Source organism: Diplotaxodon limnothrissa, linkage group LG19 (assembly GCF_057381915.1).
Source record: "Diplotaxodon limnothrissa isolate DT_005_m linkage group LG19, D_limnothrissa_male_GT1.1, whole genome shotgun sequence".
Lineage (NCBI taxonomy): Eukaryota > Metazoa > Chordata > Actinopteri > Cichliformes > Cichlidae > Diplotaxodon > Diplotaxodon limnothrissa.
The window spans coordinates 12,757,298-12,781,474 of NC_140614.1; the positions used below are offsets into that span (position 1 = coordinate 12,757,298).

General features: G+C 44.4%; 1 protein-coding gene across 1 annotated transcript in view; it reads right to left on the minus strand.

Moving 5' to 3' along the window:
• LOC146611852 (connector enhancer of kinase suppressor of ras 3-like) overlaps positions 1-24,177 on the minus strand; it is a 41,898-nt gene that overhangs the window by 11,883 nt on the left and 5,838 nt on the right. The window contains exons 2-14 of the mRNA XM_085342360.1: positions 15,639-15,802; positions 12,046-12,248; positions 11,055-11,142; positions 7,664-7,705; positions 6,725-6,844; positions 6,510-6,569; positions 5,881-5,949; positions 5,640-5,786; positions 4,209-4,333; positions 3,674-3,855; positions 3,485-3,571; positions 3,016-3,266; positions 872-909 (exon numbers count right to left, since the gene is read on the minus strand). Coding sequence (XP_085198486.1) covers positions 872-909; positions 3,016-3,266; positions 3,485-3,571; positions 3,674-3,855; positions 4,209-4,333; positions 5,640-5,786; positions 5,881-5,949; positions 6,510-6,569; positions 6,725-6,844; positions 7,664-7,705; positions 11,055-11,142; positions 12,046-12,248; positions 15,639-15,802 — 1,576 coding nt within the window. The remainder of the gene's footprint in view (positions 1-871; positions 910-3,015; positions 3,267-3,484; positions 3,572-3,673; positions 3,856-4,208; positions 4,334-5,639; positions 5,787-5,880; positions 5,950-6,509; positions 6,570-6,724; positions 6,845-7,663; positions 7,706-11,054; positions 11,143-12,045; positions 12,249-15,638; positions 15,803-24,177) is intronic.

The window sequence follows — 24,177 nt, forward strand, 5'->3', positions numbered from 1 at the left end:
CAAAAGTGAGGGTTTGGGGGTATTTGGAGAGTAGTTTAGTAGTGACAATGTAGGAAATTTGTTCACTGCCCTACGACATGTTATAAATATTTAGAGAGCAGTCAGCTGGTATACTGCCTGCACACAACACAGCCTCTGGATCTGAGTCTTGCTGTTGTGGTGGGAAAAATGTTGGACGTAAGAAGTGCCCATCAAACCATTCCACATTGTGGGCTGCACTTCATAAAGCACGGGCTAACATTTATCCAAGACTGCTTTAAGAAAGTGACAGTAACAATGTAAGAAGTAAGGTCTGTAAAACTGTGATGGCTGTGATTGGAAGAGTCTCTGCAGACGTTTATTTCTAAATCGCTTTTTCAATTCAGAGCTGAAGAGTAGCTGAAGCCTGCCACGGCTGACACTGGGGGAGAGAAGGGGACACGCTGGACAGGTGTGACTGCTACATGATTGTTAGGTGGCTCAGGGGAGCAGGTCATCTACTAATCAGAAGGTTGGTAAAAAAGTATCCTCAGCAGGTCACGCAGCTCCAAGTTGCTCTCAGATGTATCATCAATGTGAAAGGTGAAGATAAAAGCACTTCTGTGATAATGTGTGAATGACATATGGTGTATGAAATGCAAAGCCAGTCCTATTACAGCTGTAGCAGCACATACACTGCATCATCGTACAGGACAACATGTCCACCACAAGGGAGCCACACAAAATGATCATTTCCACTAAAACGGAAGTATTTTACTCTCACTTTGCAACTAATTTATTTAAGATGTCACAGACCTTTGACCAGCAGACTGTGTGTGTGTGTGTGTGTGTGTGTGTGTGTGTGTGTGTGTGTGTGTGTGTGTGTGTAGGAGAAAGAGGGAAGGGAACTCACCGGTTGAGGAAGTCACTGCTAGAGTGCCAGCTGGATCCCTGTGATAAATAAAGATTTTTAAGTTAACGCATGTGTTCTCAAAGCCTCAGTCTGAATGTTGAGACGCTTTATGTTGATTAATATTCCTTTAATGATTTTCTTTAAAGTGACTGAAGATCTGTGTGCTGCGTTCTTGCAGGGCACTAAATTATGCATGGATTAAGGAAATCTACAATATTTGCTTGGTAAGCTTTGCAGTAAAATAAATGATTCTGGCAAGAATAGGAAAAAACAAACGGAGAACAAAAACAAGTAATTGTGATTTTAGAGTTAATAAAAAGAATGCAATTATATAACAAAGGCAGAATTTTTATTTTTGTTTTGTGACATGCACAAACTAGAAATACTTCAGCACATCGTTCCCTTGTAACCATTTGTGATGTGTAGGCATAAAATGTTAGTGGTTAGCAAACGTATGCAGTGGGATAAACAGAGCGCAGGTAGTACTTAGGCAGACCACAGCGTCTCAGAAAGTGCAAATTAGTGAGGACCGCAGGCGACTACAGCTCAGCAAGCTTGGGCAGAGCAAGATTTTAGGAGGAAGAAGTGAAAGAGAGATAAGAAGACAGGCTCCTCTCAATCAGTAAATGCATGCATGGTGAAAACATGGGCAAAGAGAGAGGTCAGAGAGGCGGGAGTTCTTCGTGGCTGTCAGAGCTTCACCTTCACGACGAAAGCTGATGATCAGTCCCAGGAAAACGCTTTAAAATCAATGAAAGTGGCAAAAGCCATCAAGTAAGGTAATCCTAACCTGCCGTTTTAATGTTTAAAAGGCAACATATGTGCCAGAAAAGAGATGCCCCAGTGGAAAAACCTGCTTTGACCATATGGCTCCCCAGCTGGAATCAAAAGTTCAAAGAGGGAAGTGGTTACATAACCATCGCCATCTGACACCAACAAAAGGTAACTTCACGTTAGCTATCCTGTTGCACTGAGGCCAGGTTCACCTCAAAGGTCAAAGCAGGTTAGAAAGACAGCTGGCTCTACAGTTTGGTCCTGGCGTGGAAATTAATATATATATATATTTTTTTTTACAACCAAACATGCCATTTAAAGTGTATAAACTGAGGCTGAACGGAGCTCAGCAGGGTTGCAGGAGAAGATGCATATTACAGTGAGACGGTTAGCAGCCACTCCACACGCACCAGTAAAATAAAGACAATACAAAAATTGACTGAAATAAACTGCAGTTTTTAATAAATCGCTATTCAAATCTTACAAAAGGCAGATAAAGCAACAACAGACACTCATTCCCTGTGGCTTCTTAAATAATGCCGTCATTCTGCCACTGTTCAAAAACACTGGCATAAAAGACCAGTTTACTGTCAACCAGCTGTATATAGAGGCCCTTTAGATGGGTGCTTGAGCTGAAACACAGGTTATAAAGGTTTACTGAGTTGAGTGCATAGCCTTAAATCATGCACAAATGTTTGCTAGTGACAAGATAAACACCTTTAACAACCAATGCAGCATTTTTCCACTAAAGTGACAGTAAAAATCGTATGCATAGCTTTACAAGAGGCAACCATTGGCAGAAGTTAATGTAAGCAATCACAAAAATGAATTTGTTTAAAAAAAGAAAAAAAGCAACATGACAAGAAAAACAGCCTCGCTAACAGACATGTGCTGCTTGTCTAACTTATTCTTTTTTAATAACTTATTTATGCAAATGAAAAGCAAATAAACAGAGAACCGAACTGGTCGAGAGCTTCAGTGTATTAAATAAGCGACGTGAAGAACATCTTAGCCGAAACATTACATGATATGTACAGAGATGTCCATGTACAGCAAACGAGGCCCAAAAAAGCCTAAATCTGAACACAACTGTGTCCTCTTGATGCTGAGGCTTGTGTCAGAGATGAGGGTTGTGTTAAAGGAGCGATGACTTAATGTAGTGAGTACTACAAAAGCAGGTTTGGTTGAGGAGTAGCAGTTGTAGTTGGTAGTAGTAGTAACACCAGGGAGGTATGGGAGAGAGGAGTGTGAGAAAGCCCGAGGACGTTAAATGTCAAAGGCACTGAGGAAGACAAGACAGGAACAGGAAGCCCCGGACAGGAAGCGCATCATCAGTGAGTCAATAGCTTAAGCCGCGTGATCCAACTGACCAGTAGTGAGCGCTCTGCCGTCGTGCGCTTGGAGACGGGAGCTACCGGAGCCTTTTTCGTGTCTTCCTGGTAGGGGATGGTGGCACTGTTGTGGAGGTCTGAGTTGGAGTAGTAGCGGCTGCCCCGGATGTGGTCCACTCGGATGAGATGCCGTTCCCCTGCAGGCCTGTAGGGTGGAGACACCGAGGGGACCTCCTCAGCAATGGTGGGGATCCTCTCGTTACTCAGGTATCTGTACAGGAGATCCTCACCTAAAGCAAAGACACAATGACAGGTTATTCTAAAGTCTCTAAAAATGCTTTGCAAATCTTTTTTAAATATTTGACTTGTTTTCTTATTGAAATTAACTAAGCAGCAACTTAATGGGCTGAAAAAATAATGATGTGCGATAAAGTGTAGTTCCACTAGTGGCCACTTGAGGCTGCATCCAATTGTGAGTCAATAAATTTAAATGATAAGTTGCACACACCTTTCCTTCCCTGCGCCCAGGGCTTTGCGTAAGGATCAACCACTGACAGACAGGTGTCTGCAGGCATGGACAGCGGCCGGGGCTTACCTGTAGACAAAAGTTTCAGGCTTGTTAATTGTTCTGAAAACACATTTTCTGAGTTTCTGTCAGAGGAATATTTCTAAACCACTGCGATGAGAAAGTACTGACCACGCGAGGGTTTATGCTCCCTCATTCTGGGCTGGACCACCTTTGCTTCGATGGGACAGCCGGCGCTTTGCTTGTCAAAATCGGTGCAGTGTCCTCTGCTCTCCTTGTCCAGGAAGGAGTTAGGTGACTCAGAGCCCTTTGGTCTTTTACTGATGCTGGAGAAGGCGTCTGTTCTCGCCTCTCTGGACGGAGGAACAAATGTTCATTAACTTATCTCCACAGCATGAGGAGGTGGAGGATAAAACAGTCGTAGTGTACGGACGGGTGGGAGCTGAGTGGGCTGAAGACCAGCAGAAGAGAAAGTGCAGCAGGAGGGGGTGCGAGGTAAAGTGATCACGAGCCGGGACCACACTCATTATTCATCAGCTTTAAAGCTCTGAGTTAGGCTGTAGCAAAGGTTGACTGGGGGTGTCTGAATCCCTCACAGCGGGGGGAGCAGGTGGCCTCCAGCCTTCTTGTTTTAGTACTTTACTACTTTTAGAGCTGAAGTTTCCAGTAAATTAATAATCGGTGCACATGAAACAGGATGACTTACCGCGGCGTGTACGGCATTAGAGGAGGAGGCGGGATGTACAAGTCCAGGATAGCCGGCTTCTCCTTTTTGGTTGATCCATTAGCTGAACTGGAAGGAGACTGGGTTCTAACGAGGGACGAATTATTCTGAAAGAATACAACACAAGCGTGAGTGCCTGATCTAATCTGGAGAATAAAGTCTTCTCATTCCACCTTATCTGACTGCATGTACAGATCAGTTTGTGTTTCTGCTTATTACCGTTTCGGCTAATAGTTTTTTTTCCTCAGCCTTAAATTAAGACTTAATCTGACTTGCTGGCTAACGGGAGGAGTTTCCCAGATGTGGTGAGACATTTAAGTTCCTGTATGTCGGGCCTTCTTGTTTGAGGCATGGAAAGCTTCTGAGTGTAGTCCAAAATAGCCTGAGACACTTACCACAGTTATGTTTCCCCAACATCGTCCTTGAGTGTTACTCTGCTATTCTCATCAGGGAAAAATTACACATCTGCTGATACAGCATTGTAAATGTGATATATGGCAAACTAAACATCCGACTGGGGATCTCGTGAAACACTGCTCTCTGCGCTTCTCCAAATAGCTCAAATAGTACAAATTATATACTATTACAAAACCAGTGTCATTCATTCTCGAGTCACACCGTATGATTTGTCTCTGTTTGGCTCTTCGGAGCCTTGCTATCGCAAATAAACTGAGACGCCTGGCTCTGATGGGCCTGGCTCCGATGGGCCTGGCTCCGATGGGCCTGGCTCCGATGGGCCTGGCTCCGATGGGCCTGGCTCCGATGGGCCTGGCTCCGTGTTAAAAGAAGATGCTGGTGGATGTGTAGACATTGGTCACCTTTGTGCACAGAGCCTCTTTCGTTGATTTGAGGAACCCACTCCTAACTGATATAATCTCATCCTGCATGGTCGGGCATCTATAAAAGAGGCTGCGCACACGATGACGCGGTGCCAGAGCTTCAGTCTTGGTATCTACGTTTATGACAGGCTTGCAGCCTCCCCCTCTGTCAGTGGGGACTCACCTAATTTAGCGTAATGTGTTCATTTGATTATGAATCAGCTCACACATTCCCTCACAGGCTCGATATTTATCCCATTTCCCTTTAAGCTTTCTTTAACACAAACAAATGATTGTGTGTCTGTTGTTTGCTTTAAACCATGACGTTGGGCCGTCTAATAAACTAACCATTCTGAAACACTAAAGCTCGGAAGCTTTATCTCATAGACTGAATAACATCTTGGGACTTTGTTTGCCTCTTTTGTTGTGCAAGAAAAGCTGAATGCTATATTCACTTGAGCCAGCAGCACTCTTTCAGGGTGGCCCTGTCTGGACTTGCTGCTTTGGAACCAACTCCCTAAAAAGCTGGTAATTGTTTGACAATGATTAGACGAGACAATGATGAAAGGAAGCGTGCATGCATGTGTGCATGTACCTGAGGTACTGGGGGCTTCCAGCGCATGTTCTTCAGTGGGGCAGGGGTGAAACCTGTTGTGCCCGTGGGCCTCTTCTTCAGGAGTAGAACCACACCTTTAGGGTCCTCCCTCAGTTTAAAAACCAGGTTTTTTAGCTGCCAGCCCACCTGGTTAACAGGAAGCGAACGCACATGATGCTCATGCTTTTGATTAAAGATTTCCAGTATGTATTTAACTTCCCACACAATCTGGGATTCTTACCACAGTCTGATGGTTGACCTGGATCACCTCGTCCCCAGCGTGGATCTTCCTCGTCAGGTCTGCGGGCGACTAAACATAATACATAAACAGCCAAGGTCAAAACCAGATAGACCGCTTTTATTGAACTATTCTCAAAATGCTGTGGAAACTGGGCGGCGCTCTGGTACCACTCGTGGCTGATTTCTGCACCAGATGGACACTCAAAGATCAGAATCGTGAGAAAAAGCCTCTCAGTGTGTGTGACTATCAGCAGAATTGTTTTTCATGTCACGAAGATGCCAAACGAGATAAACTGGTCATTATAAACGATGATTCAGGTTGTGATTCAGGAGTGGGGACTGGAGGCGTGAGGATCCAACGGTGGCTGTGATGCACGTGTGTTAGTCACTGACTGAGTGTGTAAGTGTGGTGAAAAGGTAAAACTTGTTTGTGTGGAGTGCAGAAAGAAACTATCCCCTTTGCACATGAGCAGCTCTGAACTCCCTCACATGATGTTACTCAGGGTGCCCTCAGAGAGGAGGATGAAGAGGAGGAGGATGAAACTTACAAAAGCTTGTTTAAGAGTACTGGCAGCGAATGAATGAATTTCAGCACTGAAACTGGATAAAATTGGCTCCTGTCCTACTTACATGTTCTGTGGTTCCAGTGATGACATGCAACCCATCATAAGTAGACTTGATGTACATTCCCTGGGTTTAAAAAGAAAAGAAAAATGGTGGATAACAGCGTATTACCAGTTCACACATCGAATACATTCCCAGACAGACAACCCAAGAAGCCGACCACAAGTTCGAGGTTCAAAAAAAAGAGGAAAACAAAAAAATGTTCAAGAATCATTCCTCACCAGACCCTCGCCTGGATTGATGTTGGTCAACTGGACTTCTTCCAAACAAGCCGACTGGCTCATCAGGGGGTCAGAGGTGGTTCTCACGGTCTGATCACAGATGGTGTTCAAAATCTTTGACTGCAGAAGAGAATGCCAAACAAAATGCCTCAGTGGTCAAAATAATAAGCACAAGACTTTAATAAACCTCTCGCTGTGATCACAAGTGCTGCACTTAATCATCCAAAGATCAAGTTATTGTGTGTTTTACAGGTTAGAACTGGCAGTTAGGTTACATTCCTCCTATTCATACTATATGCAAAGACCTGTGTGCCTGACATTAACCTCACTACTGTGAGGTTTAATGCTCTGCGAGGGGCCATTAGTGTGCTTTTAAGTGGAGCGACCTCAACGCATAGGACTGAAATCAGTCCTTTAAACACACCTCTTCTATGTTCCTTTCTTGGTTAATGGCAAATACTATAATTTCTCATCATTAGAGGGTTTTATCGTATATACTTTATGTAGAGTTGATCTTGAGGAGTATAAAGGCAAGAAATAAAAATAAATCGGACTCGTGCCAAATAAAGAATAGAAAAAAAAGCTGGTGACAAAGAGGAGCAATGAAAGAAAAGTGAAGAAAAAAGCTTTTAAACAAAGACGTCTGTAATATGAATTTCAAAGAAAGATAGAAAATGGTAGAGGAAGCCCAGTGTTAGCCCACAGAGTCTGGAGAGTGTCAACAACAGGAAACACTGATTGATGGCAGGGCCATAATAGACCCACCTCCTCCTCTGGTCTTCTTGTACACCCGCCTGCTCTATTCACTCAAAAATCTGACCTTGCTGCTGAAAGCAAGTCTGACACAATGCCCAATTAAAAAGACTCAAAGGCCCATTCCCCACAATACTGGAACTTCCAGGTCAGTTCTTTGTTTGCAAAGAGATGCAGAGTACTCACAACTTCCAGGATCCTTTCTTCCATCTCATAAACACTGCAGTCCTGTTGCAGAGAATAGAAACAGGGAAGAGGAAGAAGTTAGTCGATGGCTCGAGAGCGAAAAAGCAAAAGCATGAAGCAGGGTTTGGGTAAATGGGATATAATCAGAATCCTACATATAGAACTGAGAAAAATGAAAAAAGCCACAAATAAACAGCTTTTAGCTTTAAATGACCGCTTTGCTTAAATTATGTGGATGCTTTAATTACATAACACCCTTTGTGGTTCAGTTTACTTATACTGGAATGAAAATACCATAAGAACAGTCATACAGTAACTATGCGCAGATGACATGGTGAAACAGTCGGGAAAACATGTCATCGTGCTCAGAAAACCCTCTTCCAAATAGTCTGCTGGCAGAGAGCAAATATTTGGACGCACGGCCGCTTTCTTCGTTGCGACTGGGTGGGCTAGTGGAGGAGGGGAGGTCCTCTGAAGACAAAGCTGTGATCTTTGCAGATTTTATCAGCAGCGCCTTCACCCAGTCAGCCCAGTCAGCTGGGAAACTGTCCACTGGCCCTCTCCAAGTGTCAGCTAGACAGGACACAGCTGTGGCAACAGCCCCACTGACAACTGTGTCGCTGGCGGGGAAAGAAGGGGGGGGGGGGTCAGTCTAGAGTAACCCCCCGAGGGATAGCATCCAACAAATCACAGGTGACATGCTTCTGTCAAAACCACAGAGCACAAAGGTATCAGTGTGAGGCTTGTTCCCCCAGAACGCTCACAAGCTACAAACCTGTGGATGGAAAATAAAGGAAAACTGTTGTGATGTGCACAAAGCCAGCTCTGTTGCTCTTTGTAAATGCATTGTACAGACAGCAAATAGGGGGGTCAGCCATGTTTTTCCATATTTCCATAGCTTGCACATTCCACTGGGATAAAGCGGGGCGTTTGTTTTCAAAACCATTGGCTTGTTTGCACTAACGAGATTTGCGCGACCGTCTGTGGCCGTGAGCGATGGCTTCGCATCAAAGCAGAATGCATGCAGTGCTCCCTAAATATTCCCTTCGATCTGCGTTTTACCGTCTGTTTGAAGGATGAAACTCATTCGGTGAAGGTTCATACATGCGGCTGCCATGTTTCCCTTACTTTGGGGAGGAAAATGAAAAAACAGTATAAACACGAGGTAGGAATAAATGCAATTATAATACATTTCCTGTGACATATATTGGTCCCCAAAAAAATCATGTTTCCAAACAATCTAATTCCAGCCAGGAATATATGGCGGTTTCAGCAAGAATTTAGCTGCTCTTCCATAAACAAACAGCTGCATATTTCTTTTACAGACATGTTTGGATCGCTGCTCTCTTAACTGAGCCAAGAAGGATGAACTAAAAATACATATTTCAACGTTTAGAGGTCGTGAAACAAAACAGCATGTCATTATCAGCTGGCACGACTCCCATCAAGCTTTAACATTTACAGAACTTCTCCATAGTATCAGATCATGAGAAAACAATATCATAGACTTAGACTCCTGGCTTTATTTCTCATTTCTGAGAACTGTTTGTGCTTCCAAAGTAATCCCACATCTTTGTCAGGACCAAAGTAGTCACAATAGACGAGGGCGAGATGAGAAAGAAAGCACTGCGGCTGAGGACAATTCCCTGGGTGTACTGATCCCTGACATTATGGACTTGATCTCACAACCAGTGTGGATCAGATGACTCTCTGGGTGCAGCTCTCTGGGCCTTTGATCAGCCACCAGAGAAGATTTGCATGGTCGGGCAGTGAGGTGGCTGAGAGTGGAGCGCTGGCACGGTGCCGAGCCTGGACTGACTTCACACCTGCAGGAAACCAAGGCCACGGACTGCAGCATGTCACACCTGGGCTTCTCACGTGATGACAACGATGGACTTTATCGTTTGCAGAGAGTTGAACTTCCTTCGTCATCCAGCGGGAAGCGTAAACTAAAGACACGCGGGATTGATGAAAAATGCATACTTTGACAGAGAGTGACCTCCACGCTGACGGGTCAGCCAAGAAGGACGATGCATCCAGTGTTTTATGGCCTTGTCCCATTGTGTGTGCAAACACAGGCTTCATTCAGGCAGAACACATAAAGTGCGATCTCAAAAGCCCCGATTTCTGGGCAAACCTCACGCCGTCCTCCCCCATCATAAAACTAATCACCGTGGCAGACTCCTGTGCAACTCATTTTATTAACCAGTGCTTTCCATGCTAGCCCACTTGCTCTAAAGAAACAAGGAATCCAAACGATTCAGACAAATCGGAAATGAAACGAGGATTTCTCTGAGCCTGTGTGCTTTTTTATAAACTCGATCATGGGATTAGTTGGAAATCGCCCATCCTCATCAGCTGCTGCGAGCTGGCTTAAAACTAGCAAGTCGAACGGCATGTCTCTCCAGCTGCGAGAGGAAGCTAATCTCTCAAGCCTTGCAAGAACCTTTCAGCACCTATCAGAAGTTTATTCTCCACCATAACCTCTCCACTTCACATGGCAGTGTGAGAAATGGATACCCCCACTCCTCCTGGATGACCATGACCGATACACCCACAGTAAATCACCAGAGGCGCTGAAATCCCAGACTCTGGCGAGGAAATAGGCACTCTGGGAAAGGAATTTATTTTGATGCAATAACCCTCTGAAAAAAATGACACCTGCACTCTCAGGAGCCACTTTCGCTGGCAGCGTAAAATGAGTTTCTTATCGGGATAACCCTTGAGGGATAAAAGACAAGCGGATGAATTGATAGGAAAGAAAACCCAGTCAAATAAAGTCTTCCCCATATGCATGAGCAACCACTACTGGTTTCATGAAACTGGCAGAAGCAGGAATAACTATACTGATGCAATTCAAGAGCAACTCTCTGCAGAAATATAAAAGGGTGGTTGCCGGTGCTCTGCGCTATCTGTTAGCCATCTTTCCAGCAGTCTGAAGGACCACCTCCTCAATCCTTCCACTAAACCTACACACAGGAAATGCTTCCAGACGGTTTGGTCTCCCACTGGGAGCATCTCGGAGAAGCAAAAACAGGAACCACATGGCCCGAAGGAGTACAGCAGCCCGGGGAATGTTGGCAGCCACCTCTAAAAGAGCGCTAGTGGGTTTTATGAAACTGGAAGCACAAAAGCAACGTTTACCATTAAACGTCCCCACACCGAGGGGGTCTCCTCATTAGCCAGCACGTGGAGGAAAAGATCCCAAGAAAAACAGCAGCATTTGCAATAATGTGCTCAGACTGCTGGCTTCAGGCTCATGTCATGGCTGCCAGACCACATTTCCCATAACACTCTTCTCCTACACATCTGTGCCCCTGAGCTGGTATGTGCTCAGTGGAAAAAAGCTATTGTGTGTGTGTGTTTCTGCTGAACTAACTAGCATGCAGACCTGCTGAACTGTGGTGGTGAGCTCCAGGCACAGCTGAATGATCTTGTTCTTGGTGGCTGTGAAGTCACTGATCCCTGTAAGAGGCGTCCTGCGAGCAGACAAAGGAGGAAAGAGAGAACATTGGAAACAAGCGATGGACTGCAGAGATGAGCTCAAGTTTATTGTACTCGCTCAGATTGCTGTGTTTGGCCACCGACAGGCTTGTTACTCGTTTCTATGCAACCATTCTAAGTATGCAACCATTCTGGTGCCAGCTTGTACTTTTCTGTCTTTTTCTCACCTCACTCTATCTGAAACATGTGCTTCAAAAACCAGTTTGTAGTCCTTGGAATATGTCTGACTATATTACAAATCTTGAAACAAATAGCACTTACTGGCCAGTAGCACAAAAAAATAAGGATTACTTTATTTGTGTGCCAGAAATACGTCTCTATATATTTTATTGTTAATAAACAAGAAACTTGATGCAAAATCATTAAACTGCCGTCTGACCAGAAACAGATCTAATACCAAATGTGCAAAGACTTGTTTGCTGAGCTAATGTGCTGTACAAATACATTATTATTAGAGTCAGAGAAGCCTAATGACCTACAAACCTGAACCATAAATTTTCTTTGGCTCTGCTTGCACTTCAGCATCACAACAACCATTTAAACAATGACATCAATGCACCACTTTAGCCAAGCCTGTCATAAAAAGGAGAAGCTTAATTTGAGCCAGCTAACACTTAATCCTGGCAACCTGCTTAATATGCTCGGCTTTTATGGCGTAATGTGTTTTGGAGCAGGTCAACAGGAGCGCACAGGACACTCTGCCAGCTGGATATAACGATAAGCTGACATGCAAAAGGTCTTTATAATGCTGAAAACGAACTCTTATGTCTGATCATAAACAGACTCGTTTTTTGAATATCAAATTGCATCTTTATTTCAAACTAGTGTGATCGAACGTGACACTTCCGCCTCTCATTAAGGCCGTGACAAAGTGTTACCTGTCGAGCCACGCCAGGAGGCTCTTTGCAGCACCGATCAGCTCCACCACGGAGGTAAGAAAATCGTTAGGTGGCTTTCGCGAGGCGCTTCCATCGTAGGCGGGGCTTTTCCTGCGGTCGGCCGTGGCCATGTGCAGACTGTTGGTGGCAGCTCTCATCCTCACTACCAGATTCTTCAAGTTATCTGACTCCACTCCGTAGTTCTGAAACAGCAAATTAAACATAACAGAACGGTTTAAGAGCACACTCATCATCAATCCTTCTACATAGTCTACCTGCGAGGCTTATGGTCCCACCCTGTCAAAACAAGTTGTGTCCCGTCCACTGAAAGGCTGTAATCATTGATTTGACAGATATGCTTTGAGTGCACTTGTCTGTGAACATCGTGAACAAGACATCACTCCCACCCAGCTCTAGATTTGTTCTGGGGTGTGAGTACTTGTGCCATCACCTGATTCTTATCAAGCGGTGTGAAGTTTTCATTCCTAAGTCTAAGCTGTTTCCTGCATACATTCCTCTTATTTAGAAGAGGAATGTATGCCGGTCTCAAAGATCAGGGAGTACACTATAAACCAGCTGTGAAGTGAGCTGCTGCAGGAAACCTGGGCAGCAACAGAATTCACCTTTTATCAGAGTCGGCAGTGTTTAAACTTTTGCATTCTTGCAGCTGAGAAATTGGAATAATGTGTTTTTTCCATATGTACGCAGTGGAAGGGCAGCCTGGCTCTTGTCCTGGTAAATATCAGCTTACAGGATGTTGCATCGCTGCCAGCAAACGCTGCACTCTGAGTGACATGCCAGGAGCTAAATATGCTTTGCAAGGAGTAACACGGCACGTGTTTGGCAACCAACAAACGAGATCTGCAAGTGGTTAGCGTCTCCTTTTATTCCACCGCCCCTCGCCAACATGGGCTCAAAAACATATATTTGACCAGTTTTAGTCTCCGGGGACACACTGGAATAATCAGACTAGTCAAACAGTAGCTGAAGGCAGCATTATTCACGCCACACTTGGCATGAAATGGTTTGTTGAAACACCATTAAGGAAATGCAAACATGATCAAGGAATATGTGAAAAAAGAGAGAAAAGTCACTTGGTGGTTTTATTCTCATTCGGTGTAACTTTAGCACCAAGGCAGCGTGGCTTTTTCATTAGCAGGCTAATCACACCGTCGCAGCGGCTCTGACTGGCCCACAGATGTCCGCTGAGCTAAAAACCACGTCTGAGCAAAATCTGCGTTTTCACTCAACCCATTTTTCATCCTCACAACATTTCAAGTCAAATTTACATTCTTGCAGTGTCCTTTTTCACCACACCAAGCTAAACAAAAACCAAGATGGCAGATTTTATTTTTGAAGTAAGGCCTTTCTGGGGCTCTTTGAAGACGTTATTCGCTGACTTTAGGCTCCTCAGGAGAAATCAAGAACGGTTATCACAACACGGTGCTTCCTCCCCTCAGACTTGACTATAAAGGACATATCTTTAAGCAATAGTACAAACATTTGCAGCAGGCCCATGATGAAGCCGTGTTCAATGGCTGCAGCTAATGCTTATGTGATGATAGAAGTGTTGAGTTTCAGCACCGACTCTGCAGAAAGCATCAAGGCTCGTGAGAAGACCAGTAAAGTGAATTGATGTGTTCTTTCTTTGTCTCTAGACAGCAGTTTGGTCTTGATCTCCTTTGCACGGATGGAGGACGAGTACGAATGCTTCCTAAAGGTTTGCAGCGCTGTATGTTAGCTCATCTTTCATCATGATTTAAGTTTGTAACTATTAACGAGACAAAGATGTGCACACATGCATAAACATTTAAAAAGCGAGAGCAAAGCCTTGCAGCAAAGGGCCTCTACGTCAACAGGAAGTGTCTGACCTCCCAGTAAATTTAAAAAAAAAAAAAAAAAAAAGGGGAGAAAGTGGGTGAAAGTGTGAGAGTGTGGGGGTTTCGGGTGCTGCTGGGCTGCGTTCCTGTGAGTAGCAGTGACCTTGAGTAAAAGCTAATTGAATCGGGGGCCTCACTTCCTCCCATGAGCCCAGTGGAAGGTTGAGGCCCGCTTCTTAATAGGGAAACCCCAAACGGACAAAAAACATTATACTTCAAGGCTTCAATCAGGGGTGAAAGGTTAAGGACAGTGCACCAACTACCAAAGCACAAACTGGCAGCATGTTTTACCGTAAATCTTAGAGCAAAAGCACTTGAGATTCCACTTTGTCAATGCAAAAGATTCCAGGGATGAATCCAAATCTGGGCCTGGTTACTGGGATAGTGCAACACATGGTGCAAATTTTATGATAAATAAATCCAATAAAAAAAACCCCCAATGAATACGTGCTGAATGCTTCCATCTGTTCAGTGCGGTGACTACAGGTAGAGCACTGATAGGAGGCAGGAGCTTATCGTGCATTGATGGAAAAACTGTCAAAAACTGTGTCAAAGGGAAGAGATTAACATATTTTGCATATCACTCACAATTAAACTGATAAATAGACAGGTAGGACATGAGATTAGATACTTCAGCGTCCTTCCTGTAGATTGTGTATATTAATAGCTCAGTTCATGTGACTCTATTCCAATGCAAAGAAGCTAAGGAACGATAATAAGATCCAAGCTAAGCGCACGTACACTTGCTTTATTAAGAATGCACGAGAACTCAAATGTGGCTTTTGTGCGCTAAGAAAAAAAAAAAAAAGTAAAAGTAGCTCCAAATCTATTCTACCCACAATTTTCCATTCCGCCTCATGCAGTAGAAGATTTAACATTTAAATAGCTTTGAGCAAAAATAACCATGCCACAAATGATTAATGTAAAGTGTTTTAAGAGCGCACAGAAATGCTGACACTGATCAAAACGCGGGGACCACAAGCTTGGACTTTTATGGCACAGGAAGTGATAAAACTCCAAATCGATCCCATCTGCTGGAGAACCTGTTTCTCTTTCAGCTGGAGCGCGGAAGGTTTCATCACTCTTTACTCGCCTGCAGGTCTCAGGCAGACACATTTTAGCTGGAAGCTGTTCTGGGATCTGTGGTGATGGACAGCAGATCAGCGTGACTCAAAGTGAGCAAGAGGAGCCAAACATGGGATTTTGATACTGAACCGGGAGAGATTCAGCATGGAATTAGGAGTGAAGATGATTGCAGGAGTAAGCACGAAACCAACTTTTCATTTCCTTTGAGACTGATGAACAAACAGCTTAAGTACATATGTATTTGGTGCACAGAAAGGAGGAGGAGCTTCTTATTTTATCTGTCAAACACATCTAACTGCCACTGCTAGCTACATGTTGCCCATTAGGATCAGCTTCTGTTATCTCCCACATCTACAAACTGCCACACAGCTGTGACACCTGTGACCTGCTCTTCTCCAGTGTCCTCAGGCTGCTTCATGTGTCGCGATGCGTCCACACCCTGCTGAGATGTGTGGGAAACGATGAGCTCTTCTGCATCGCTAGTTCCTTTAGCTGCCAGACCAGAAACTACCAGTTGAGTTTTTAGTGAATGAGAGCGAGGGGGGAGGGTCAGGGACCAACAGAGCCTTCCTGAGGTACAGCCTATAAAATCCTCACATAGATTCAACCAGAAACAGATCTACTGACCAGAGCGCATAGCAGGTCGACAGCCTCCAGCACCAGCTCCTGGTGGCCAATCCTGGCAACGCCGAGCTCTTCCAGGTCCTGATGTGTGATCTTCAGCAGCTGCTCGCCACTGATCTTCTCCCGCTCAAAGTTGCTAACGTACTGCTGCAAGCTGTCATCCAAACCTACAACACACACAAGAAGGAAAAGGGGAAAAAAAACAGCAAATGAGGATAATCTTACCAAAGTATGTTGATGTCATTCACAAACCTTTTTGTCGCCATGCAAAACAAAACCACAAAAATCAGGTGATGTCAGGTTTTTTAGCACGTTCCAAGTGTGCGTGTGCACTGTCCAGATAAGGAGCAGGTGGGATGGCTATCTTTGCTAGATAAACAAACCATAAACAGAGTAACGGTTGAGAGCGCTCAGTCTGTTAGACTGGTTAAACAATGGGTGGCTGTATTTGTGTGTATGCATGTTAGGTCTATGTGGGTGTGGGTGTTTGCAATAAGTGCGTCCGCATCATGGGTGTCCCCTTGCTTCTATTCCAAACTCCACTAACAAATGACTTGGACTGTGACACCAACTGCTACAGTCACTGAACTTACAAGGATGCAGCTCACACAGCCTCCTCTCACACTGCATATGATTTCAAAGCTGTGCATTATAATAAACAAATGCACAAAACATGCCCTCCCTATGCATGCAATGCACCCCTCAGGGGACCAGAAAGTAAAGTTCAAACAACAGAGGAGAAAATGAGCCTTTGTGTATTTTGTGAGTGTGTGTAGCTGTGGGTGTGGAAGTAAACGCCATCGCCTCTCGCCATCAAAGAGCGTACACAGAGGCGGCAGCTGCAGCTACATGGCCCTGCGCCCCGATTCCCTCTGAAAGACCCGTCAGCTGCAAGACTCTCCCACTCTTTCAGACCTCAGCACATGCACGAAGCACAACTGACATTACTTAGCGTGGTGCATGATTAGGTGATATATTTTAAGTGGGGCATCCAAGTTCAAAAGCGACTTGACAATTTTAGCCTGGCCACGTGCGACATCTGCAGATGGGTCCTTATCAAACGTAGAGGTATGAGTGAAGTCCTGTGGGTTTATTCTGTGGTTGCTTTTGTCTTTAAATGGCACCTCATATGTTTATGTCCCTGTGGGGCTCAGTTCGTGCACCTGTTGCCGAGAGTTTGCATAAAGCAAAGACAAAGGTGTGCATGTGACAGTCACTCCTGACCAAACAATACTGAATTGCATGCAAATACTTGTAGCATGCATTCTGCATTAAAACGCATTAAAGCATGAATACAAGCACAACAGTTTAAAAAAGCCATAAAACATATTTTCAGAGTTATGGACTCAGACTGAAATTAAACCATTTTGGTGTTGTGGGCAGGGCTCAGTTTAAAAAGTTCCAGCCACCAATCAGACGACTGTCGTCAGGTGACTCAGCGAGCTCTGCAGCCACAGAGTTCCCATGAGCTAAATACTGTCAGGAGACCTCAGGACATTTTTATAATCACTTCTCATGATGTTTTTTTTAAAGTTATGTCAAACTCTTTAACACCTGTTGCATGTTTCATGGTAGCATTCGACTTTAGAGCGAATCTTTCTGTTCACATGCCTATAAAAGAGCACCTTTCAGACACATTAAAACCTCATTATGGTATCAAAGTTCCCTCTGACAGCAATTTTAATCCTTCAGAAAATATAATCCATGTGTGAGAGCTCAAGTCGTCTCCACTGAATCACAGAGAAAATCCATCACGACTCGTTAACCATTAGCCTCCATACAAGTCAGGTCCAGTTAGGCTCATTACATTTTTCTCATTCCTCGGCATGCTAATCTTAGGCAAGACTTTCAGAGAATTTTTAGGCTTAACCCTCGACTGGCCGGTGTTCTGCGAGGGAATCCACTTCGCATTGTAGGAAAGGGGCTGAGCACTGGCCTGAGCCCACACTGACATGAACACAAGCCAAGCACAAACACAGGGCCAGTCACTTAATGCGATTAGATGAAAACAAAGTCGTGGGTCTGGACGGGGCAAAGTCTCCCTTTCCTGCTGTGTTAAAAAGGCATTTCCTGTGGAATGGTGCCACCGTCCTTCCACCAACAAGGGAAAGTTGTGGTTTAGGCTACAAAAAGAGTTGAAGGGGCTCCAATTGCAGGATCTTAACTGTTTGAAAAACACAGAGTAGATATCAGAAAACACTCTGGAATTAATTGATTGACTAACTGATGAGGGGCTATCCTCTCCTTTAGCTTGTTTTCACTTTCATTCTTTGGCAAGAATTTTCCTAGAAGTTAGAGCTGTAGGCATCAGGAAAATCACTCCGTGATGTTCTGGCTTAGGTTTAAAATGTTTTTATTTGTGCTAAATACAGAAAGGGGACATTTCCCCCCTCTGACACTTAAAAAAATAAAAACAGTGAGGCTTATAAAACATTTATTGTGCCTCAATCAATGGCTGTTAGGGCGTGTGTATGTGTGTGCGAGACTATCAATTTTCATTAAAGGGCAGAGAAACCAGTAAAAGAGATAGAGTGTCACGTTATTGTGAATTGAGTAAAGGGGGAAGCAGAGGGGAGGAGTGTGTGAATGCTTTTGAAAAGCCTGCACAGGATGAAATGCTGTGGAGGTTTATGGACTCTGAGAACCGCTTGGCAAATGTCCTCAAACCAGAGCGAGTGCATGTAAACCGGGAAGCAAAGCACCAAAACACCAGACAATCACTTACCTCCTTCTATTTACATCATCAAAAAGTCTAAATTACTGTGTGCATTTTGACAGCTGGTTCGTGCTTCATCATTCTTTAGCTCAAAGTTGTCCAGTGTGAGATGTGACAATCTGCTGTTTTCCACTTCATATCAGTGTAAATGCATTTTGCAGGCTAACTTAGCATTCTGAATACTTTAGCTTAAGCTGTGAAATAATAAATCTCACTTTTCTAAAAGTAAACTGAGTTTGCTTGTCAAAGTTCTCACATTTCAAAATCTGAACCAAAATCTCGCAGCACTAAGAACTCCTTCATCCTGAGTCTGCAAATAAGTGCTTCATTCCCAGCCCACAGAGGCTCGATCATCCAGGTAAGGAAATCCCAAAAAGTTGATTCTGTTCATCCGGGAACAATCAGAGAGAAGGTGTGAGAGTACCAGTGTCACAAAGAGTTTAAAAAGGAAGAATGGAGAAGACAGACTGTAATCACTGACAGTGCAGAAGATGACTGACAAATGCCAGGGTTAGAGGTTAGAGGTTAGGGGATCTGGCTGTGCCTAATGTGGCACCTGCTGTTCAATGTGGGGTCTCACCACCACACACTGTTTCGGTAAACAGTGATTATGTGCCAAACAGGTTAGCAGCAAAGGTTTAGCAGTACAATGGATAAACCTTCAGGACAGCAGGACAAGAGCTGGACAATCTGGACAACATAAATGGAACTAGACCCGCCTAGTGGCCTTTAAGCTCTGCAGCCTACTTAAAGCCTGTGTAAGCACACAGTTCTGGCAATATAAACAGAGCACATCCTTTTGCAAAAGGTTAGTTTATTCTTATCCTAATCTCAACAATTGGCTGTTTTTTTGTCTAAAGCACAAAAGAGCCCAGGACTCTGTATTTGTGATGAACAACATTAAACAACAGCAAACAGGATTGAACAGGATTTCTGAAACAAGTTCACATCTTTGTCCCAAGGAAAAAAACCCCAGATCAGTTCAGATCCATAATGCTCTTCAGTGCAGCTTTTGGTTGCCAACTTTTCGTTCTCAGGGGTTTGATTACATTAGTAAAAGAGCACGCAGTCTTTCTCCCCCAACAGAAAGAAACAAACAATCTCCCTCCCCCATCTTTCAACCCCTCCCTGTGCTCCCAGTGGGAGCACTTGCCACCATGTAACAGACACACACACACACACACACACACACACACACACCAGTATCCCCACAGGGGTGGCCACTGGGAAAGCTACTGGGTGTAGAATAGCTAAGCCACTGTAACTCCGCTGTCTTTATTTGTCAGCCGGGCCTCTGAACCTGTGGGGAACGGTCAGGAATTTGATTCATTGTTCTCTGCAGAGCAGCTCCATTGTGGGAACTTGCAGCGCTTTGGCACAATGGTCTCTGGCAGGACCAGGCCGTGCAGTAATTAAAAAGAAAGAAAAAGCTCCTCTCGACTACACAGCTAAACTATCCTGTAATGCATGACTTTACAGGACAACAACAAAGCCTGTACACACACTGGGAGCTGGGGATAGAAGTTACACAATGATCTCCGTCTCTATTGAGCCTGTTGTCTCTTCTTCTGCAGACAGTACAAAATGTTAATATTAATATAAATATATATTAGATGCACGTTTTCCTTCAGTGCTAAAACCTAACAGGCTAATTCATTCCTGGGATTTCCTATCTTCTGATAGCATCGATTATACAAGCCGGTATAATCCATGCTTTAATCTTATCATCACTTCCTCCAGCTAACAGAGTGTTTCACTTTATGTACCCTAATCTTAAAGACAGACAACTACAAACTGGCAGCTACATGTCCCAAGTGTGCTTCGTAAGGGAGAAAAGCAGCTGAGGCTGGCCCCTCCACAGAAGACAAAAGCAGCCCTGTCTCTTACCGGGTGATGGACGATGACTGATGAGAGCTGAAGGGTCAGAGTTCAGGGGGCTGTCGTGGCTGAAGCGCATTCAGCGAGCACGAGTGCCAGCCCCCTTAGGTTCAGTTAATCCTCACCTCTAGCACAGCAGACCGAGTCACGTGACTGCTACCTTTTTAGATTTCTAAGGTTGAATGAGCTGGAAGGGAAGGAGGATGTTGGACAGCTCAGTTAATATCGACTAAGGTCTGGAGGTGATGGAGGTCTGGGCGGAGGAGAAGAGGAGGTTTGGAGAGGTATTTTTGGTCGGGCTGTTATGTGATGACTTCTGGTCACAATGACATCAGAAGACAGAAGAGAACAAGAAACAGGGCAAAGAGATAAGCACACTGCTGCGGGCGCATGAGTACGAGAGTCTTTGTAAACCTGCAGCAACAAAAACACTTGTTGCCCAATTTAGAGGCGTGGGATAAGACTCTGAAACTGACTGGGTCACCGAGTTTAAACCTAAAAATTCCTTCCTTGTATACGGTTACTCAACGCCACACGTGGAACCTCTAACAGCTGCATACAGTAGGCCTATATGCAGGTAATATTAGGGATTCTTGGGCAGTTTGAGTGAGCTACACCTGCACCTGCGCTGAACATCATTTTTGGGTTTAGATTAGATTAGACATCTTAGATCTGAAGCTTTGAGAAGTGACGGGGACTATCCAGTTAATCCTGATTATTCCGATTAAGCTCAGGCAATTGGATGAATAGACTGGCTATCTGTGAATGGCCAGGTTCATTATCTGTTGGTGATTTACTCTGCAATATTTAAGTGATTAAGAAAGGACAGTAAGCAGTCACTGATTGGTGGATTTTTCCCATCAGTCATTATTATGAACATGTAGGACAGGCAGCAACATGGAAGTCTCCATTCTTGTGTTCAACAACTTTCTGAGTCAATAAGCTATCCTGTATTATTGCAGTGTGTTTCAGCTGTATTACACTGTTTTAATTTTCAGTGCATGCAAGACATCTTTAATCGTGCTCGTGTCAGAAAAGTTAGCTAATCAAATGTTTGCTAGATGCACTTTTGCAGTTGTTTGTAAGTCACGAGACTTTCTAGGAAGATCAAATTTGTGTTCAGGAACCATTTTATGTGACCTTTTTATTGATTAATGAACAAAACGCTGGTTCTAGAGCTCATTTCTTATCCTGCAGAAGTAACGGGCTGCACACCAAACTGCTCACGTCACAGGTTTAGAATGAGGACACCGGACTGCGTCAGCCCAGATACCTTAAATTCATCATGCAACACATGAGACAGAATGTAGTAGATGATAAATCAGGAAAGAGTTTTCTATCATTCTAATAAGGCTCAGGTCTGTGTGCGTGGAAAAGACGTCGTGTGGCTGTGCCACAGACTCATGCGTTTCATTTTTTTGTCGTTGCAATAATCTCATAAATATTTTCTTGCTTTGTAAGAAACGATCTGACTGTAACTCCACCGTACATGGAAAACGTGTTCATATCCGTCTGCCTGTCCTCATGCTGGGATCCGTTTTGGCCCAGTCTGCTGTTTGTTTGCTGGGTTTGCAACAAAAACCATTTGGAGCAACAAAATCTGCGTCTTGTTCCTGTGAGTAATCAGCTACATGCGTTTCTGTCCTGGGTGATTTCTTTTGGAGCTATGCTAATGAACAAGGGTGCAAAATCAATCAATAAATAAATATGGGTGCATGGCAGAAGGTTCATCAGGCTTATAAAAGCAGATAAACTGCTTGTCTCTTGAGAAAAAGATACGAGGTAATAGTTTACGCAGGTAAGCGAAGGAGTTGGAGCAATAACCTCTCAGGCCAACATAAATACCCATCGCTCTCCAGTCGGCCGCCTGGCCACGCTGCAGCTCGTTACCGCAGGATAAACACGTTCTAAAGAAAGCAACAAAGACCTCAGAAATATCTCAAGCCGCCCCCACCTCTCTCCTGTTCCTGCCTCTCCGCCCACCACAATATTTCGTCTTCCTGGCCCCACCAAGGCTCATATTGTTGTGCTTAACCTGTTGACAAACATCAAAACATAGTCACAAAGCTTTAAAATCACAACACAATTGCCGATTTTATCATTTAAGAGCGGAGTGTTGTAGTTTTGATCGCAGCAGGTGATCAATCAGACAGAAACGAGGACGCTCACTCCGTGAAGCGCTGTTTTCGTGTCAACGCGACTTCAAAAACACTCACTTTGTTACAACCTAAGCATCACTGTCCCAAGAAAAAATCTATAATTAAAGACTGTTGTGTTCTGCAAAGAGACAGTGATGGAGAGAAAGAGGCAAACGTGAGGGAACAAATGTCAGAGACAGAAGCTGTAAATGAACACTTTTAAAACACTGCATCCAGAGCAGGCCTGAAACACGGCTTCAAAGCCAAATGCACTAAGACACAGGCAAAAAACAGGGAACTCGGTTTAGTGTTTTCCCATTACATGTACGGTGTATGACCAGGGTGGCCCTCCATGCTGATTACAGACCAATTTACCAGCGCCATAATAGCTGCCTATGGAAACCACAATAAAGATGAGCCATGTTTGGGGGAGGAAATGAGTCCCACTGATTTAGTTTGCCATGGGAATACTGTGCTAGACGTCCTCCTGACGCTGCATGTGGGCATATTTTCTAGCAGAGACAAATTTAACTTTGCATCCATTGTGCTGTTCTGTTGCATGACAATGCTTTCTGAAACAGACAGACAGACAGAAAGAGGCCTTTAATTAAACTAAAGATATCTTCATATTGCTCCAGTGGCTCATGTGGTTGAATGGAGTCCAATCCTAATTTTGGATCGACGAAAGCATCTTTGGATAAGAACCTGCTAATTGACATAAATCTATCACAGGGCAAAGCAGTAAAAAGATCGACTTTGCTGCAAAGCCAAGCTGAGCGTTTACTCGATCTAAGCCGACAGGAGGTTCATCTCTGGCCCCGACAAGCTGGAGGTCCACAACCCTCCACAGCACAGCGTTTTACTGCGGCAGTGCAAAGTGCTGCTGGTGGTCAGCCCCCTCAGCCACAACCAGACTGGCCGAGGCTGTAAATAAAGTTAAGGTTACTATAGTGACAGGGGAAGTGGGAAGAGGTCGGCGACAGTGGAGGGTGGGAGATTTGGGAGGGTTTTGAGGGAGGGAGAAACCTGGCTCATGGCCAGGTCAGTGGAAGAGGACACGAAAAGACCGAGAGCATCATTTGTCTGTCTGACGTTACAGGCAGGCACACGTTTTAAATAGAAACAGAAACATAAGCATGATTAGAAGCGATCGGCTTTCCCATAAATCAATTAAAAATAAAGGATTAATCGTGACTAATATTCTCTTTATGACAGAAAGGAGAACTTCAACAAATTATGCAACGCAAGACATCACTAGGCCGCCTACAGGCAGTGGGCAGCTGATCCTGTTCTTCCTGCTGCAAGGGGTGAGGGAGAGGGAGGGTGAGTCATCTTCAATGAAAAGATAGCACTGAATGACAGTGTGTCACCCACAGGCCAGGACAGGGCACCCGTGACGCACAAACACACAGCATGTGATCTGTGCTGTCCTGGCTTTGCTGTCCCTACATTCTGTTTTCTTGCTGTATGAAATAAATGATAGCTTACACACACTCACACACACTCACACGCTACTTAACCGGTGAGCTTTGTTTCGAGTCTTGCCAGCACCTGCCGTGCATCTTCCTCACAGAAAGAGTTGTTCCTACAAATAATAAATGTGCTGTTGACTGGAAACAGCTGGAATAGGTTGTCATATACAAACAGAGAGGAAGGTCACGTGACAGAGTTTTCCCAGGTAGGCTGCACCACTGGAAACAAAAGGGAGGATCAACAGAATCTCCCCTGATTGTTTCTTCGGGTCCACAAATCTCTCAAAGAGGAGCCGCCACTCCCTGTCCAAACAGTCGAACCAACATTTGCTCTAAAA